Consider the following 14,667-nt stretch of genomic DNA (forward strand, 5'->3'; position numbering starts at 1 on the left):
CCTGTCCTGGCACTGTCAGTCTTCAACAACCCACCGAGCCTGAATGCCTTCCTGTCCTCCACAGGCCATGCAGCAGCCTCATCCCCAAGCGGTCTTACCTTCTATGGGGTCCCCAAAGAATTCGTTATCATGGATGGAGATGAGCGAGTGACTAAACAAGGAGCTAAAAAGGTAGAAGAGGGGGATGATCCGACTAGAATCTTCAAAAGACATCGGAGAACCCCTGGATATCACCTGAAGCAATGGCACCATGGACCTGGGGTTCGAAAGGGAGGAGGAGGAATTGGGAGAAGGGGTCAGTGTGGGAATAGCAGCAGGAAATAGCCATGGGGCCACTAAGAGGCCTGGCTGGCAGCTGAGTATCTTGGGAGCCACGCCTAAAACACCACACACATCCTAAGTGCCTACAGCACCATGGGGAGAGACAGCACTTCCTCTGTCCTTCCCACCCTCCGTCCACGGATTCTTGGCACACGAGTGACGGGAGAACAGGCGCAGCTAGGCAAAGCTGGCACATGAAGATGTGGACCTGCGGAAACCACAGGGACAAAGTGGGGTCTTGCTGGGCCCAGGAGTCAGCCCGACACCAGCCAGAGGGAGCAGTGTCCCCAAGGATACCCTAAACGCTATTGGCCATGGCCCCCAACCAAGTAACAAACATGAGATTTCGGCACTGGCTCCCTTTCCCAAGAATTGGGTTTGATCCAGGCTCCCTGGGACACAAACAGCAGACAAGATCCTTCTCGTTCTCTACGTCTACTGGAAGCCAGCAGTGGCTCTGGCACATGAGATTCGCACCTTCAGGGGAAGCTCTAGGGGACAAGGGAGTGTTGGGCACCAGGGGAGCACACGGGCCATGAGCAGGACCCACCTGCAGGCAGACATGCCTAAATGTCCAACACGGCACCCACATGCCCTGACATTCCTCTACATGTATCAAAATGCCACCACATGCCCAACAAATCCCCTCCTGCTGGCAGAATGCCACATGCATCCCTAGGTCCATCCCTTCACCTAGGACCCACAGGCTCTACCTATGACAAAGCCCTCCTGCTCCCCCTACCGGGAGCACCACGCTAAACCATGCAACCAGGGGCAGTGATGGCACCTGGCTACAGTGTCCGTGTGAGCCAGAGAGCATCTCTATGCCACAGGCTGGTGCCCCCACCACAGCTTGGCAGTTTTTCTTCCCAAGGCGCTGAGACTCGCATGGAGCCTTTCTCATCACAGACATGAGCTCAGTAATGCCCCCAAACAGCACTTCCCCGATGACTTCCACTGAACCAAGCCATAGGGCTAAGTGTCATGCACAGCACCTACCCTGTGATCATCCGTGTGGTCATAGATGATATGAGGAACCAAAGGTGTCTCAGGAACCGGGCATTGAAAGCCAGACTGTACAGAACCCTGAGGAGGAAGTGGAACAATCAGAAGGGTAGGCAAGTTTTCACCCTCTGGGGCTGCCTGCGGAGAGGAAAGGATCTGGTCTGTCCCACCCAGGGGTACCTAATGGATGATGATACCCCTGGGTAGTCCACTCAGAGCCCTTGCACACAGCAGGTCCTGGGGGGAGGGGGGCTTCTGCCCAAAATCAGGGGCTCACCCGACCACGGCATAGCTGCCATCTTCAAGCACCCTATATACATGGGAATTATTTGCTTTCTGGCGGGGAGGGGCTTTGGGGCCACACAGGCTGTGCTCAGGGATTACCCCTGGCTTTGTGCTCAGAAATTATTCCTGGTGGTTCCTCAGGGGGCCCTATGGAGATGCTGGGGATCAAACCCAGGTCAGCTGCACGCAACTTCCCCCCATTATGCTATCACTTTGGCCCCTTATTTGTCTTTTTATGTGAATGTTTCAGAAACAAGACAATCTCAAAATACACTGGAGGGTCTGAAAGCTGAAACCCCAAGGAATGCTTGAGGCAGGACCAGGGACAGCTCCGCCAACAGGCCACGTTCCCCATCTCCTCCCTGCATTTAGTCACAATAGGGAAGGCAAGGAAAGCTCAGGAGTGGTTGGAAGTGGTTAGAACCACAGCCTCAGTCACCGAGCACTTCTTCAGTTTGGCGATGCCATGAAGCTCTGATGCCTAACAGAGACACTTTCCAGTTTCCAGGCCAGAGAAAGGACACAGATGGTCAGACCGCAGGACTTACCTTACTCTGGGCACCATCATGCGGTGCTGCACCATGAGTGTGTGGCAGATGGACGCCATGAGCGTGAAGGCCTCCTCACCAGCCGAGTCCCTCCAGCCCAGGGTAAGCAGCGTGTTGGTCTGCTGCTTGGTGTCCAGCTTCTTCAGGCACTCCTCAGAGATGTAGGCCACTGTGAGCCGGCCACCATCCTGCAACAACACACTAGTCCGCTTAGTCCCGAGGGCCACACTTGCAAGTGGGAGGCTTAGGGACCCTCCACCTCCTGCTTCCCCTGCACAGGGCTTGACAACCCAAGATCAAAAATTGGCATCCACAGAAAGTGCATCTAAGCACGTGGGGCCAGGGCTGCAATGTCCAAGTGGGCCCCATGCACAGAGCCAGGAAGTGAACCCAGAGCACAGAACAGGGAGTAAGCTCAGTGAGCTCTGAGTATTGCCAGTTATGACTCCAAAACAAGACCAAACAGTGAAGACAGGAGTCTACTGGCCTTGCCAATACAAGAGAAACACTATGTGACCATCACAAGCTTTGGGAGAGGAAAGACTTGTGCAGTGCTCAAGTCCTGGTGGGGGTGGGACAAATGTACACAGAGGCTCCAGCCTTCTGCGCCATCTCCCTGGTCCCTACAGTGGAAACATGCTTGTTTGGGCCCGGAGAGATAGCACAGCGGCGTTTGCCTTGCAAGCAGCCGATCCAGGACCTAAGGTGGTTGGTTCGAATCCCAGTGTCCCATATGGTCCCCCGTGCCTGCCAGGAGCTATTTCTGAGCAGACAGCCAGGAGTAACCCCTGAGCACTGCCGGGTGTGACCCAAAAACCAAAAAAAAAAAAAAAAAAAAAAAGAAACATGCTTGTTTGTTATTCTTGGGCCATACTAAGTGTTGCTCAGGGATAAATTCTGGCTCTGGCAGGGCTCAGGGACCAGATGGGATCGAACCTGGGTCAGCCACAGTAAGGCAAACGCCTCCCTGCTGAGCTGTCCCTCCAGCCTGGAGCTGAGTCTTTTCTCAACAACCGCCCTTCCCAACCACATCGGCTCACCCACACCAGGCCCAGAGCAGTGAGAGTGGCAGGGAACCAGCACCCTCAGAATGCCGCACTTGCCACCCAGCCACAGTCCGGCTTACAGGGACACTGGTTTGCTGCTGGGCCTCTTCACTCTCATCTTCCGAGTCACTGGGGGAATCCTGATAGCTGGCGCTGGCAGGTGTCACTGGCAGCTGCGAGAGAAAGGCCTGGAGCACTCTCAGGTACACCAGCAGTCCTTCCTCAGAGAGGCTCCCTGTGCAAATGAGTAGTGCAGCCTTCATCACGGGCTGGGCAGGGAGGGGCCATCATGCCAGCCCCAAGCGTCCTGCAGGGCTCGTGTGTGGGACCCAGTCAGAGGGAGGTGCTAGGACCCGGTCTTGTCCAGGGACCCTGCTAGGCAGCTCTTGCTGGCCTCCTAGCCAGACTTCCTGACTTGTTGCCCTCGCCCCACCTTGGCCTGCATCATCCTGGTCCATGCGCACCCTCCCCAGCAAGGCCAACGCTCCCCATGTCCTACCCAAGTGGTTCTCGCCCACAGTAAGCACGAAGTAGAGGACCCAGGGTACAGCAGCACTGGCCCTGGTGCCCTGGTGGTCTGCGAGGAGCGCGCTCAGGAAGGGCTCATAAGGGAAGCCAGTCTGCGCATCGGCCAAGGCGGGGATGACAAAATGAAACAGCCGGTCCGTGAAAGGTGCCGTCAGGAACTCCTCTGTGAAGGCTGAGAAAACCTGCTGCCTGAGAGCAAAGTGGGTGCTCAGGAGAGGCAGGACACCACACCATGGTGTAACAGCAGGGACCAGGGATGCTGTCCTGGGCCTGCCGGGGGGTGCTCGGGTTGTCCCTTACCTGGCCGCCTTGGGGCAGGAGCTGTAAGTGAAGTGCAGCGGCTTCAGGAGATTCTCCAGCAGGGCTTTGGCTACAGGCACTCGAGACAAGTCAGAATATTCAATACTCGGTGGGAGCTTGCTGTGGATTAACAGATACAGAGCCCTGTAATACCCTGAGAGAAAGGAAAACACATTCAGAGTCGGCAACCTCCCCTTAGGAGGAGAAGGCTGACTGGAAAAAGTTTTCAGCGATTCTTCAGAATGAAGCTCTATCCATTGAAATTTAATTCTTTAGGGCCAGAGCAACAGGACAATGGGGAGGGCAGGCGTCTGGCACACTGCTGTCCCAGGTTGGATCCCCGGAACTCCATGAGCGATACTCAGGGCTTTTTTTCTTTTAGCTCTATTTATTTATTGGTTGTTGGGCCACACTCAGTGGTGCTCTTGGCTCTGCACTACAAATCACCCCTGGCAGGCTGGGGGACCATATGGGATGCAAGGAATCAGCAGCTGTACTATCTCTCCGGCCCCTCAGGGCTTATTAATTGCCCCCATGGATTAGTCTGTCAAGAGTCCCAGCATATGATTCCAGAAAGTCTGTCTGGGACTCAGGGCCCAGCCTGGGAGAACATGAGGCAGGACTCTCCAGTTAGTGAGGACACCCAAAAAATAAACTGAGCAAACTGAGCCCTGAGTCTCTCCCCGAATTTCTTCCCAAGGTGACAGCCCTGTGGCTGCCTCTCTCTTGGACAGTGAGCAAATGCGTGTGTGTGTGGGGGGGGGGGGGGGTTGAAGGGGGCGGTGTCTGCAGACTGGGGCACAGCCTAGAACCACTCCAGAAAGCTGTGGCTACTCACCGTTCTGCACCATGGAATGCAAGACCTGCTCGATGACAGGCAGCACACAGGCAACGTCCTGCAGGGCAGGCAGGTAAGTGGCCTTGGAAGAGAAGACCTCAAGCATGCGCAGGGGCAGTGCCGCACTCGGCCCTTCATCTCCACACTCCTGCAGCAAACTGTGGGCAGACAGCAGGGAAGATGCAGTCTGGGCTTTCAGTCATTATGTTCCGACCAGGATGAGCCCTGCCATGAGCCTAGCCCAGAGTAGACTTGGCCCTTGTCTCAACTGATCAGCCAGAATGCAGGGGCCTCAAAGCGGGCACCTGAGGTGGCCATGGTCCAGGCCCTGGACACACCCAGTATGCCAGGGAGCCCCGGTCCTTTGAGTCAATGCCCTGCTGGACCATGCATGTGTCACCTCAACTCCAGAACCTGCACAGGTCTGTCCACGTATTCCCGGGACAGTCAGCACCCCCAATCCCCCCCCCAACTTCTCCTGGCCATCAACCGAACCAACCACACGCTCACTGGGTTACCATCATGTGCTCATGTCTCTGGGTCACTCATAAGTACCTCCAGGTCAAAGATCACCCTGGGGACTTACTGTCTCTATCTCTGCCCTATGTGCACAGGATTGACACATGACCTGCCTCACCTGCTGCCTCCCCAACCTGGGCCCCAGCATGAGGGCAGTGGTGGGCACATCCCCCTCACAACCACACCCCAGCTGAGACAAGGTGACAGCAGTATGAGAGAGACTGAGATTCCCGGTCGAGGGGCCTGTTCTGGGGTGTCAATACTTGCAGGAGAGCCAGTGGTTACCTGCAGCAGAGGCCCAGGAGTCGCTTGATCTGGTATAGGCAGGTGAGGTGCTCAGGGCCAGCCAGTCGCTGTACAAACAGGGCACTGTGCTTGATCAGGTTCTGGCACATCCAGATCTGTAACACATGGCACGACATGGCACAATCAGGCCTTTTGGCCCATGTAGGGTGGCTCCAGTTCCTGAGGGATAAACAGGCGCTTTCACCAACACAGGGCAGGTCAATCAAAGTGGCGAGGCCTTCCTCAGCGCCGCCGCAGTCTCTGTTCTGTGCAAAAGTCACGGGAGCCAAAGCACAGCTCACATCCATGTAAATCTGAGAAACAAATGGCTTGTCCAAGACCGAAGCGGGACATGGGCTGCCATGTCCCTCTGTCCTAGGGTCTCTAGCTTTCCTTCCCATGTAGTGCTGGATGTGCCACAGATGCCAAGAGGCTGCTTGTCCCGCTGGACATTCTGCTCGGACCAGAAATCTAGTGCCTCAGAGACCCTCTGCTACTCTCCTACAGTATGCCTGCAGGAGGCTAGACTGCAGCTTTCTCCCAGAGCATGGGAGAGTGAAAGTCCTTTCTCTGCCACGTGTCCTCAGGAGCCACTCTCCACGGTTGCCTTGTGGACATTCCTTTCATGGCATCGCACCTCACCCCAGCAGCTGCCACGCTGCACGGCTCCCCACAGCCCAGAACACATGTGCGCTGGCATGCATCAGAGGTGTAGCTGGCATGTGCTCTCTGCTAGCAGCTGGATGGTCGGAGCAGGTACTTCCTGGAACCACTGTGTGCACAGCCCCAACAGTCATCCCTGCACAGCCCTGATAACTATCCCTGTCCTACTATGTGCACAGCCCCAACAACCGTCCCTGCATAGCCCAGAGAAGTGTTCAGGACCCTACTTCAGTGCTGGCCCACTGCCACCAGCTATGCTGCTTCCCTACAGCCGGGCAAGTCCAGACTCTCCCTTGGGGAGGAGGTGGCAGCAAGGGGACCAAGAGAGCCCCACATGCATGGTCCCCACAGATGCTGTGGGAGTTGGGGACCCAGAGGGAGAAGCAAGAGATGTGTCACCCGTGGATGAGTGGAACAGGCACAGTGCAGCCCAGCTGGGAGCCTTAGCCTTCCCAGCCACCTCAGTGAGGGCAGGAGGGCCCTGTGCCGGCTCTTTCCCAGACCTCTAAGCTCTAAGCACCAAGGATGGCGGGTACCGTGTTCTTCCCAACACCAACAGCCCCCACCCATCATTTCCTACATTTAAAGATGACTCAGGGGCTGTGAGGACACCCGACAGCCCCAGCCCCGCACACACAGCCAGCCACTGCCTGGCTCCACACGTCTCTCCAGAAACACATGGCTCCACACAACGCAGGTCAGCTGAGCATGCACAGGCACACAGCTCGGCACGGCAACACCAGCCACAGGGAGACCGGCCACAGGAGTCCGACGACCTCCGTGGTGCGAACGAGCCCAGTCTGGAGAGGAAGGGTCAGAGGCCATGGCCAGGCTCAGTTTGCATCTTGCCATGCCACCAGGGGGTAAGAGACCAGAAATGGCACATGATGGGGGCCTAGGAAGGTGTCATACAAAGCAACCTCCAGAAGAAAAATGACAGGTCATCGTGCAACATGTAGTGGTGTTTAAAGGTAGATGCCAGAACAGAGAGGCCGCGAAAGGGCTGAGCAAGGATTCACAGGCACCGGGGGTCCCTGGAACACTGTGGGGAGCAGTGGCCGGGACTCGGGGGCCAGAACACAGCACGTGAACACTTACCAGACGCTTCGAGTCCTCACTCTGCTTGTAGAAGAACAGGAGCTGCCGCACCAGCAGGGCCAGCGTGGGCAAATGTGCCAGAGGGACAGGGCCCGTGGACTGGATCAGGCTGGCGGCCCGGTCAAAGGCGTCTCTCTGGACAGAGAACTGCAAGCATAGAGCACCCATGAGTCTGCAGCCTGCTCTAGCCAATGCCTGTTCCCTTGGCCCCTCCCCACATTGTTTGTCCTTTATTATCTTTTTTTTTTTTTTTGGTTTTTGGGCCATACCTGTTGACGCTCAGGGGTTACTTCTGGCTATGTGCTCAGAAATTGCTCCTGGCTTGGGGGACTATATGGGACGCGCGGGGGGGGGGGGGGGGGGGGGAGGGATCGAACTGTGGTCCATCCTAGGGTTAGCACTTGCAAGGCTAACCTTACCGCTAGCAACACCACTCCGGCTCCTGCCCTTTATTACTTTTAAAAACAAAAAACAGGCTCAGGGGCCGGAGAGATATAATAGAGGTAGGGTATTTGCCTTGCATGCAGAAGGACAGTGGTTAGAATCCCGGCATCCCATATGGTCCCCCGAGCCTGCCAGAAGCAAATTCTAAGTATAGAGCCAGGAGTAACCCCTGAGTGCTGCTAGTGTGATCCAAAAAACCAATATATATATTGAATAATAAATAAAAACAGGCTCAATCTTTTTTTTTGGGGGGGGGGGTCATACCCGGCGGAACTCAGGAGTTACTCCTGGCTTTGTGCTTGTTCCTGGCAGGCTCGGGGGACCATATGGGATGCTGGGATTCGAACCAGGGTCCATCCTGTGTTGGCTGTGTTCAAGGCAAACGCCTTACTAGTGTGCTATCACTCTGGCCCCAAGGTTCAATCTTTTTTTGAATAAACTCAGAACAGTAACTGGAGAAAATACTAACACCTTAACAGATATACATAGTCTCCTTCTCTCCTCCCTTTCCACCCCTCTCACTCACTCACTCAGTCACTCACCTGTTGCTTCCGGTCTCTGTAACCACGGATGAATGACTGGATGATTATCGCATTCTTTAGCCTGCGACGTTCTTCCTGAAGGAGGAGACAGGGGATGGACGATCACTGGCAGGGAGGTACCAAGTAGGAGCTGGGTGCAGATCTCTGCAGTCTGGGCCCAGGACACAGTGCTCAGTCCCATCTCAGTCCCCAGGGTAACCTGCTACCTCGCCTTACAACTGCGCCCTATACTGACTACCTTCCCTCCTTCCTGGGACTAACCCGAGATGCTGCCCAGTCTGACACTCACAGGGCACGAAGACGAGCATAAAGCTGATGCCCAATCTCTCCTGAAGATATGACTATCTTCAGATAGTCATATAGATAGATATATAGATAGATAGATAGATAGATATAGATATAGATAGTCATTCAGATAGACTCACTCAGAGTCTAACACTCTCAGGTACTCCCCAAGACCCTCACTCAAGATCAGACACTCCCTAAGTCAAGTTCCAACACTGTCTCCTAAGTGCAGCGGTCAAAGCTCCCCTATCCAATGTGGTGCCATGGCTGACATCTAGGTGGGCACCACTATGCTCTTTCCCCAGTGACATTCACCTGCACTAAAGGCAGGTGGGAAGGAAATGACTCAGGATCCCGCCACTCCAGCAAGCTGAAAACACTGTGTGAGGCGGTTTGAGGCAGTGGGCAGGGTAAGTGCTGCCTGCACAGCAGCTGCAGCAGATAAGACAGTGCTGCACCCGGCCTGTGGTGGTTCCGTCAGAGCAGGCAGGAAGCTGCCCAGCACACAGAGGCATGGAGCAGACAGCCTGGCCAGACCAACTCCTGTGCATGCACTGACCTCTAGGCCAAGGATGGCACTTGGGAGGTTGCGCCCCACCAGTCACACACATATAGGGCTGCCCACATGGCCAGCACAGAATCGATGGTGCTAGGCCAGGCCCTCACACACTGCTGCCTCCTCGGCATCTTCTGCCCACCTCCATGCCCATGTCTGGCCAAGCAGCATGTTCAGTCCCCAGTGCCTAGCAGCCAGCCAGCACACACCCAGCACCTAGCCAAGTCAAGGCAGGAAGAACAGCTGAAACCATATAGTGCCCAGAAAAGTAGCCTGAGGACACCCCTGATAGACATCCCTGAGAACTTCCCTAACGGACAACCGACGACCCCAGCAGAAAGATAAAAGCGAAATACAGAATAAGCCGAGGCACAGAGAGGTCCCTCTCCTGGCTGAGCGACGCCCTCCATGGCTGCACTACCTTGGGAGTCCTGAAAGTCCACCCCATCCTTAGAGTCTGCCCTTCCCACACAGCACACAGTACACTGGGAAGGCAGGGGTGTGCCTAATATGCCTGTGTGCAGAGCATCACATACCACACAGATCATATATAATATACCCCATGTCATAACACATTTCACACATCATGAGCACATAGTCAGACATCACACATTACATAGACATCACATACTGCACATCACATCATAGATACAGTACAAAGACCCCACAGATCAAAACAACACATCTCGGGGCCCGGAGAGATAGCACAGCGGCGTTTGCCTTGCAAGCAGCCAATCCAGGACCAAAGGTGGTTGGTTCGAATCCCGGTGTCCCATAGGGTCCCCCGTGCCTGCCAGGAGCTATTTCTGAGCAGACAGCCAGGAGTAATCCCTGAGCACCGCCGGGTGTGGCCCAAAAACCAAAACAAAACAAAACAAAAAAAACAACACATCTCACAGGAAGTTAAATAACACATCACTATCAGAGACATATCACAGAGACACATATACAGAACACATATTGCACATCTTCATCATACACGTCACAATCACAAACACTTCACACTATGCAATGATAATTCATGTCATAGATCACACACATGACATGACATCATGTCACAGATCATGTAAACAAGCACAGCTCATATAGCATCCACACTGATGAAAATGCTATGGGAAATGTTATTAAAAAACTGTTCTTGCGGGCCCGGAGAGATAGCACAGCGGTGTTTGCCTTGCAAGCAGCCGATCCAGGACCAAAAGTGGTTGGTTCGAATCCCGGTGTCCCATATGGTCCCCTGTGCCTGCCAGGAGCTATTTCTTTTTTTTTTTTTTTTTTTTTTTTTTGTAGTTTTTGGGTCAACCCGGCAGTGCTCAGGGGTTATTCCTGGATCCAGGCTCAGAAATTGCTCCTGGCAGGCACGGGGGACCATATGGGACGCCAGGATTCGAACCGATGACCTCCTGCATGAAAGGCAAACGCCTTACCTCCATGCTATCTCTCCGGCCCCATCCAGGAGCTATTTCTGAGCAGACAGCCAGGAGTCACCCCTGAGCACGCTGGGTGTGGCCCCTCCCCCCCCAAAAAAAAACTGTTCTTGGGCCCGGAGAGATAGCACAGCGGCGTTTGCCTCGCAAGCAGCCGATCCAGGACCAAAGGTGGTTGGTTCGAATCCCGGTGTCCCATAGGGTCCCCCGTGCCTGCCAGGAGCTATTTCTGAGCAGACAGCCAGGAGTCACCCCTGAGCACTGCTGGGTGTGGCCCAAAAACAAACAAACAAAAAAAACCGTTCTTGGGGCCAGTGAGATAGCATGTAGGCAAGGCGTTTGCCTTGCATGCAGAAGGATGGTGGTTCGAATCCCAGCATCCCATATGGTCCCCCAAGCCTGCCAGGAGCGATTTCTGAGCGTAGAGCCAGAAGTAACCTCTGAGCACTGCCAGGTGTGAACCAAAAACCAAAAAACCAAACAATCAAAAAAACCACAGACAAAAAGTTTCTTAAGGGGCCGGTGAGGTGGCGCTAGAGGTAAGGTGTCTGCCTTGCAAGCGCTAGCCAAGGAAGGACCACGGTTCGATCCCCCGGCATCCCATATGGTCCCCCCAAGCCAGGGGCAATTTCTGAGCGCTTAGCTAGGAGTAACTCCTGAACATCAAACGGGTGTGGCCCAGAAAAAAAAAAAACTGTTCTTACCTCTCTCTTCCTTCTTTCTTCCTGAGTTCGATGTAAGAGAGAAGCCTTTTCTTCCTAAACGAGAGAGAGCATGAGACACAGAGAGAGAAGTCATAAGGGCAGACACTAAACCAGTGGCACGCACAGACCAGACAGACTCTGGCTCAGCCCAAATATCAGGTGAGACCAGGGGCAGATGCTGCAGGATGGCCAAGCTCCCGGGGCACATCTCTGAAAGTTCCCCACTGAGGTCACGGATGGTGCTGGCACAGGCTGAATGCCCACGGCCAGGTACACGGGACACTCAAGCCCCAATAGATGAAGAGCAGCATGAAGCCAGCCAGGACACCGACAGGCCGGGCCAGGGTCTTCCTGGCTTATTGATTCCCACTGATGTTAAGTGCTGTCAGAGCAAGCAGAGTTGACTCAGGGTAACAGTCATGAGCAACAAGCTGGGAAGTGAAGCAAGATTTACACAGTTCTCCAAGTGAAGGCCCAAAGCAGTCCCTGAGATCACTAGAAAGAGAAATCAGCGGGGTTGGAGAGATAACACAGCGGTAGGGTGTTTGCCTTGCATACAGCTGAAACCTGGGTTCGATTCTTGGCATCCCATAATGTCCCCTGAGCCTGCCAGGAGCGATTTCTAAGCCTGCCAGGAGTGATTTCTGAGTGCAGAGCCAGGACCTGTCCCAAATACAGCCTACAGGTCCTACAATAGAAACTGCCTGACAGATGTGCAGTAGACCCCACCTCTTTCTCAGGGCCATAGATCCCACCCTTGCAAGATGGCCCTGAATGCAAACTAAGCAGACCAATGCCTGGACAGCCAGCCAGTGATTGGGGTATGGTGACCATTCTTAGTTCAATGCGGCAGTGCTCCAGGACCACTCTGGTGGGGCTCAGGGCACCATATGGGATGGTACACACTGAATCAGGCTGGCCACCTCACCTGCTGTCTCATGGCTCTAGCCCTAACACTGGATTGTATTTTATTTACAAAAAGTTTGTTCACAAGAAGAAAAAGCAAGGGCCGGAGAGATAGCACAGCGGTAAGGAGTTTGCCTTAGACGAAGAAGGACGGTGGTTCGAATCCCGGCATCCATATGGTCCCCCGAGCCTGCCAGGAGTGATTTCTGAGCGTGGAGCCAGGAGGAACCCCTGAGCGCTGCTGAGTGTGACCCGAAAACCAAAAAGGAAGGAAGGAAGGAAGGAAGGAAGGAAGGAAGGAAGGAAGGAAGGAAGGAAGGAAGGAAGGAAGGAAGGAAGGAAGGAGAATAAGCAAAAAGAAGTGATGGCGTCTGCCTTGCAAGTGCTAGCCTAGGACGGACCACGGTTCCATCGCCCCATACGCTCCCCAAGCCAGGAGCGATTTCTGAACGCATAGCCAGGAGTAAGTCCTGAGCGTCAACGGGTGTGTGCCCCCGAAAAAAAATACACACAAAACAAAAAAGCACAAAGTGATACCAAGAAAAGAGATGTGGAAGAAACATAATGGGAGAAGAGTGGCCGACATGCGGGGTGAGGGCTATGTGGCCACAAGCCTGGGCCTGTCACCACACCAACACCAACACCACCGGCTCCATCCAGTTGGTCCCATCTCCTGGGGATGCGCAGGCTCTGGCAATTCCGCATCCACGTCTGACTTTGGGCTGGAGTTGTGGGGAGCATTTGGTAAGGTGCCCTTGCTAGCTAATCGGAGCACAGTAGCAGCAATGGGGACTGCCGGGAGACCTTGCACAAGGGACTCCTGAGTCAGCTGTCGACGGGGCTCCAAAGGGCAGGCGTCTGTCCAGGTGTCCCGGGCCTACCTACCATCTATGTGGAAACACGTATTGACTCCCGAAGTGCCAACACGCGTGGGAAGGAAAGGAGACTCGGGGAGTGAGCGGAGAGAGGGGAAGGGTGAAGGAAAGCGTGTCCCCAACACCTTTGAAGCGCTGGAAGTTGCGGGGCCCCATCCCAGGCGCTGGCCAGGCCGCCCACTGGGCAGGAAGGGCGCGGGGGCCTGGGCGAGGGGCTCGGGGGCCAGCAGCGTCTGGTCCTGGCCCTGCAGCTGGGCTGCCCTGCTCCGGGGCCGGCGGCCCGCCTGGACAGCCTGGACAGCAACCCCTGCGCCGGGCGAGGCCTGCGAGGGAGGGCCCGGGCGGGCCGGCCTGCTGCTCTCCGCGGCTGACAGTTGTCTCGGAGCCGGCCGCGGGCCGGATCGGCGGGGCCGCCGGGGGACGGTCGCCCTGCCCGCGAGGACGGCTCCCAAACGGGCGGCCCCGCGGCCTGGCCTGGCAGCCCGGCCCGACGCAGGTGGCCGAGGCCGGGCGGGGCGGCGGCGGCGATCTCGCTGCCCGGGCCCCAGGCGGGCCCTCGCCTCCGCCGCGCTCACCTTCCGGCTCGCCCCGCCCAGGGACACCTTGGGGCGCGTCTTGAAGTCGCCCTCGAAGCTGAACATCCTGGCGGCGCGCTCAGCCCATCTGCCGGCCGCCCTCCGCACCCCGCAGCGCCCGGCCGGGCCGCGCCGCGCACGCGCACCCGCACCCGCCGGGCCGCCGAGCCGAGCCGAACGGAGCCGAGCCGAGCCGAGCGGCCGCCTCGGCACGGAAGATGGAGGCGGACGCGGTGACGCGCGCGCTCCCGCCGCGACGTGCGCGCTCCCGCGACGGCGGCCTGCGCGCTCCCGCGCCGCTCCTTCCGGCGCGCGCGCCCGAGCCGAGCCGAACTGAGCCGAGCCGAGCCGAGCGGCCTCCTCGGCACGGAAGATGGCGGCCGACGCGGCGACGTGCGCGGTCCCGCCGCGTGGCGCGCGCGCTCTCGGCGGCGGCCTGCGCGATCCCGCGCCGCGTGCGTGCGTGCGTGCGTGCGTGCCCGCGCGCGCCAGGGCCCCGTCGCGGCACGTCGGGGCCGGGCAGGTGCGCCGCGGAGGGCGGAGGGACGCGCGGCGCGTGCGCAGAGCAGAGCAGAGCCGGGGGCGGGGCCGGCCGGCGGAAGGGCGGCGCGCAGGCCCAATGGGCGCTCGACGCCGGGCTCGCTCGCGGGGCGCGCCTTGCTTTGGCTCCCGACCTGGTTTTTGGGCTGCTTCGGTTTCGGGGCCGCCCCCGGTGACGCCTTGCTGACGCTTCCCTGGCAAACCGTCGTGTTGCTCTCCAGGCTGCCTTGCCCCGGGGAAGATGAGGCCGCAGGGGAGCGAGCACCAGGTCTGGGAGCCCGAGGGAGATTCCAGACAGGCGAAACACCCCACTGGGACACCAGGCAGAAAAGAGGCCATGAAGGGCCGAAGGACGGTGACAGAACTGCCCTGCAGTG

General features: G+C 56.8%; 1 protein-coding gene across 1 annotated transcript in view; it reads right to left on the bottom strand.

Annotated features, from left to right (window-relative positions):
- Nucleotides 1–13,881, bottom strand: part of UBE3C (ubiquitin protein ligase E3C) — a 35,288-nt gene extending 21,407 nt beyond the window's left edge. The window contains exons 1-12 of the mRNA XM_049785266.1: nucleotides 13,751–13,881; nucleotides 11,395–11,448; nucleotides 8,423–8,497; nucleotides 7,437–7,583; nucleotides 5,676–5,791; nucleotides 4,872–5,029; nucleotides 4,034–4,187; nucleotides 3,705–3,922; nucleotides 3,286–3,440; nucleotides 2,160–2,347; nucleotides 1,321–1,407; nucleotides 99–256 (exon numbers count right to left, since the gene is read on the bottom strand). Coding sequence (XP_049641223.1) covers nucleotides 99–256; nucleotides 1,321–1,407; nucleotides 2,160–2,347; nucleotides 3,286–3,440; nucleotides 3,705–3,922; nucleotides 4,034–4,187; nucleotides 4,872–5,029; nucleotides 5,676–5,791; nucleotides 7,437–7,583; nucleotides 8,423–8,497; nucleotides 11,395–11,448; nucleotides 13,751–13,816 — 1,576 coding nt within the window. The 5' untranslated portion in view covers nucleotides 13,817–13,881. The remainder of the gene's footprint in view (nucleotides 1–98; nucleotides 257–1,320; nucleotides 1,408–2,159; nucleotides 2,348–3,285; nucleotides 3,441–3,704; nucleotides 3,923–4,033; nucleotides 4,188–4,871; nucleotides 5,030–5,675; nucleotides 5,792–7,436; nucleotides 7,584–8,422; nucleotides 8,498–11,394; nucleotides 11,449–13,750) is intronic.
- Between the last annotated feature and the right edge of the window lie 786 nt (nucleotides 13,882–14,667).

The sequence above is a fragment of the Suncus etruscus genome, chromosome 13 (assembly GCF_024139225.1).
Source record: "Suncus etruscus isolate mSunEtr1 chromosome 13, mSunEtr1.pri.cur, whole genome shotgun sequence".
Classification (NCBI taxonomy): domain Eukaryota; kingdom Metazoa; phylum Chordata; class Mammalia; order Eulipotyphla; family Soricidae; genus Suncus; species Suncus etruscus.